This window comes from Mycena indigotica (genome assembly GCF_014461135.1).
Source record: "Mycena indigotica strain 171206Taipei chromosome Unknown Mind.scaff0013, whole genome shotgun sequence".
Lineage (NCBI taxonomy): Eukaryota > Fungi > Basidiomycota > Agaricomycetes > Agaricales > Mycenaceae > Mycena > Mycena indigotica.
The window spans coordinates 640441-644080 of record NW_023503012.1 but is presented as its reverse complement, the minus strand read 5'-3'; the positions used below and the strand labels follow the sequence as shown (position 1 = coordinate 644080).

The following is a 3640-nucleotide window of genomic DNA, read 5'->3' as shown; positions in this document are numbered from 1 at the left end:
GTGACGTCGCACAGACTAGGGGCGAGCCTCGTATTTGTCGTCGATTGCGACACTACTGCGACACGGGGACGACGCCGACGACGGTTGTCTCCTCCCACATGGGCTCCGCGTTTGAGCCTGGATCTAGCGGTCCGAGGTGAAATACACCATGTGTGCGTTTATTTATATATCACACACGCCAAGCAGATGCGGCCCATAAAGCCCGCTGATCCCTGCGTCGATGTCCTTCCCGCTTAGCGATTAGTCTTTTTCAGCGTCTTCGGACCCTTCTGCCCGTGTTCTCCCTTTCTTTCCCTTCCTCACCTCATCGTCGTTCGCCCTCCGCTCTCCTGCGCCCGCGCTGCCCGCCCCATGGCGACGCCCATTCCTCGATACGAGCCGGTGCCAAGCTCGAGCCGGCCAGGCTCGGTCGACGGCAAGTTCCCCCCAATTCCAATACCAAATCCCCATCTCGGGCCATCGTCGGGACCTCCCACCCCCCGCTTTCCCCTCCCGCCCTCACACGGCTCGCGCACCCAGTCGTATGCCTCGACCACCTCCAGTGTGTCTGGGCCGTACGCTTACCCCACCATGCTCCGGTCCGGCCCACCGCGGATGTATCGGCAGGTATCGATGGCCCCCACTTTATCGGACAAGGTGTGTGGTTGTGGTTGTCTGTGATGGCCCCCGCTGACAGCGATAGTTTCAATTCGACGCCGACCCCGCTGTGTGGGGCATATCCACGGGCGCCGCAGAGGCTGACGACGCGCTGCACGACCCCAAGGTCGACTACCGCTCGCACAACGTGTTTACCGCCCGCGGGATGTCGAATGTTGGCTGCATCCTCATACTGGCGCTGGCGTGCACGGGGCTGTTGTGCGTGTGCTTCCCTTTTCCCGCTGACTCAGCTCACCGCTCGACAGTGTGGGGTATCCGCTGGCGCGATACTTCACCAACCCGCGGGAGCACGCGCAGGATGTGCCGTTGATGGTCAACTCGACAGGACAGGTCGCAAGCATAGGGAACTTCGGGCTGATAGACTTGCATACGCCCAAGGTGCGTGCTCTCTTTCCGTAACATGTGGTACCAATTCCCCCTGCAGGAGTTCTACAAAGTCCATTCCTACAACGATCCATCGCAAGTCTTGCAGCTGGTGTTCAGCGACGAGTTCGAGGAGGAGGGCCGCAGTTTTTACCCCGGCGACGACCCTTACTGGTGCGTCCCTAGTCTAACTTGCAAGTTGAAATTGTCCCTGACGAACGCTTACAGGGAGGCGCTCGACCTGCATTACTGGGCCACGGGCAACATGGAGTGGTACGACCCCGCGGCGGTGACCACGCGTGACGGCGCGATGGAGATCAACCTCTCCGTCGTCAAAGACCCCACGTCCAACCATGGCCTCGACTATATGGGCGGGATGGTCAGCACATGGAACAAATTCTGCTTCACCGGTGCGCGCTGCTCGGCATCTGTCCCTTGACTTGTCCCTGAACATCTCTGCAGGCGGGCTGATCTTGGCTGATGTCATGATGCCGGGCACAACTAATGTCTTTGGGCTGTGGCCCGCGTTGTGGACGATGGGTAATCTGGGCAGGGCCGGATAGTGCGTGTCCTGTGGTCCATGTGTTCCTGCTGCTGACCAGACTTGCTACAGCGGCGCAACGCTAGATGGTCTGGTATGTCGTCACTCTGTTATTCTCACAGTTATCGATCCTCTATAGTGGCCGTACTCATATGACTCCTGCGACAACGGCGCGCTGCCCAATCAGACGACGCCCGACGGCAAGGGCCCGCCCGCGGCGCTCGATGACGGGCACGGCACGGGTACGCCGCTTTCGTACCAGCCCGGCCAGCGCCTTAGCCGTTGCACGTGTCCCGGGGAGAGCCACCCGGGCCCGATGCACCGAGACGGCTCCTACGTGGGAAGGTCCGCGCCGGAAATCGACATTTTCGAGGGGCAGATCGGCGGCCCGCCGAGTGCCCGGACGGGCGATGTCTCGCAGTCCGCGCAGTTTGCCGTGAGTGCTCTGCTCTGCCTGTCTACGAGGACTTGACCCCCCTGCGCAGCCGTTCAACGCGCTGTACGCGTGGTTCAACACGAGCGACAACATGGTCATCACGGACCCGCGGCTGTCGCACCAGAACGACTACTCCGGCGGGGTGTACCAGCAGCCGTGCTCCGTGGTGACGGCCACGAGTACGTGTCTGCACTTGCCAAACGTTCTCGACTGACACCACACACCAAGACCAGCAGTGCTTCCAGCTGAAGAGCCAGTGCTACGCGGCACAGGGCTTCGAGTATGTCCCCGGCTACGACAACGCGGTAAGTCGTGCCTGTACTCCGGGACGGAAAGGCTGACATGGACGCAGTACATCACGTGGATCAGCGACAATAAGGTTGCGTGGACGCTGAACTCGGGGGGGCTCGCCGCGGACCCGCGCGTCGGGATCGCCGCCCGCCCGATCCCCGAGGAGCCCCTGGTGCGTCCTCTCTCTCTCTCCTTTCTTTGTGTGGTTTGCTGACGAGCAACAGTACATCCTCGCGAACCTTGGCATCTCGCACTCGTTCGGGTTCGTCGACATCGAGCACCTCGTCTTCCCCGCGACGATGCGCATCGACTGGGTGCGCGTGTACCAGCACCCAGACCGGATCAACATCGGGTGCGACCCGCCGAACCGGCCCACGAGCGCGTACATCAACACGTGCGTCTGGCGCTTTTGATGCTGCAACTACAACTGACCGCTGACGCGCATGATAGATACCTCGAGGCGTACACGAACCCGAACCTCACGACGTGGAAGGACGACTACAAGCAGCCGATCCCGAAGAACAAGCTGCTTGGGCAGTGCTGACAGCGGGCCTACTTATATACTTATATATATGTGTTTGGACTTGGTTTTCGTAGGATACTCCGGGTAATGGACGATTGTAGAATAGTAAAAACATCCTAGTAGGTAGCTGTGTATGTCAACATGCAGTTGTTGAAATTCTTGCTGGCAGTTATTAGGTGCCCCGCCAAAAAGTAATTCCAGTTGTGAGAAAGTAGCTTTGCAGGAGGTTGATTTATAGGTTCTAGATTCGAAAAATACCACATGACAAGCAGGAGGATAATCTGAGAGTTGTAGATAATGAAATTTCCCAAAAGGGAAATTATTTGGGCATGAAATTGTGGACAGCAGTTTTCACGCCTCTGCAGGATTTTGATGTGGGGTTAGCTGAGGTGGGGTTGCCCATTGTAAGAAGAGTAAGTAGCTTGGCTTCAATGACCCTGCTCTTCTTTTTGTGGGTTCTGGGGAAGACAGTGAAAGTGAAACCAGCTGGTCTGTGCTTCATTAAATTGGCAGAGATCAAGCAGAGATAGAATGTGCTATGGTAAACCAATGGGTAGCAAGGTTGGTTCAACATGTTCCAAGCCGAGCTCAATCTGCTGGTCATAGTGTGTTTGCCAATAGTTTTATGAGTAGCTATCTTATTATGACATTTTGTTCTTGGTCTGGCAGTCTTCCTTCCTAAAAGACTGCCACTATGCTGCTACACCCTTAACTTTAATGGAGTGGAAAGCTTTTGGGGCCCCCAAGTTGAAGTTCTAGGGTGCAGTTTTTAAAGATTTGAGTGTTAAAAAACGGTTTATAATTTTAGGTGTCCCAGACTGGTGTTTAT

General features: G+C 56.9%; 1 protein-coding gene across 1 annotated transcript; it reads left to right on the top strand.

The window, feature by feature from the left end:
• Positions 1-351: 351 nt before the first annotated feature.
• MIND_01264900 (GH16 domain-containing protein) lies at positions 352-2832 on the top strand (the record flags this gene model as incomplete). Its single annotated transcript, XM_037369131.1, has 13 exons — positions 352-636; positions 683-855; positions 903-1035; positions 1082-1194; positions 1249-1430; positions 1483-1582; positions 1634-1655; positions 1701-1997; positions 2047-2176; positions 2226-2302; positions 2350-2460; positions 2513-2682; positions 2739-2832. 13 exons carry the CDS (start codon positions 352-354, stop codon positions 2830-2832), a joined length of 1887 nt encoding a protein of 628 aa, XP_037214337.1.
• Between the last annotated feature and the right edge of the window lie 808 nt (positions 2833-3640).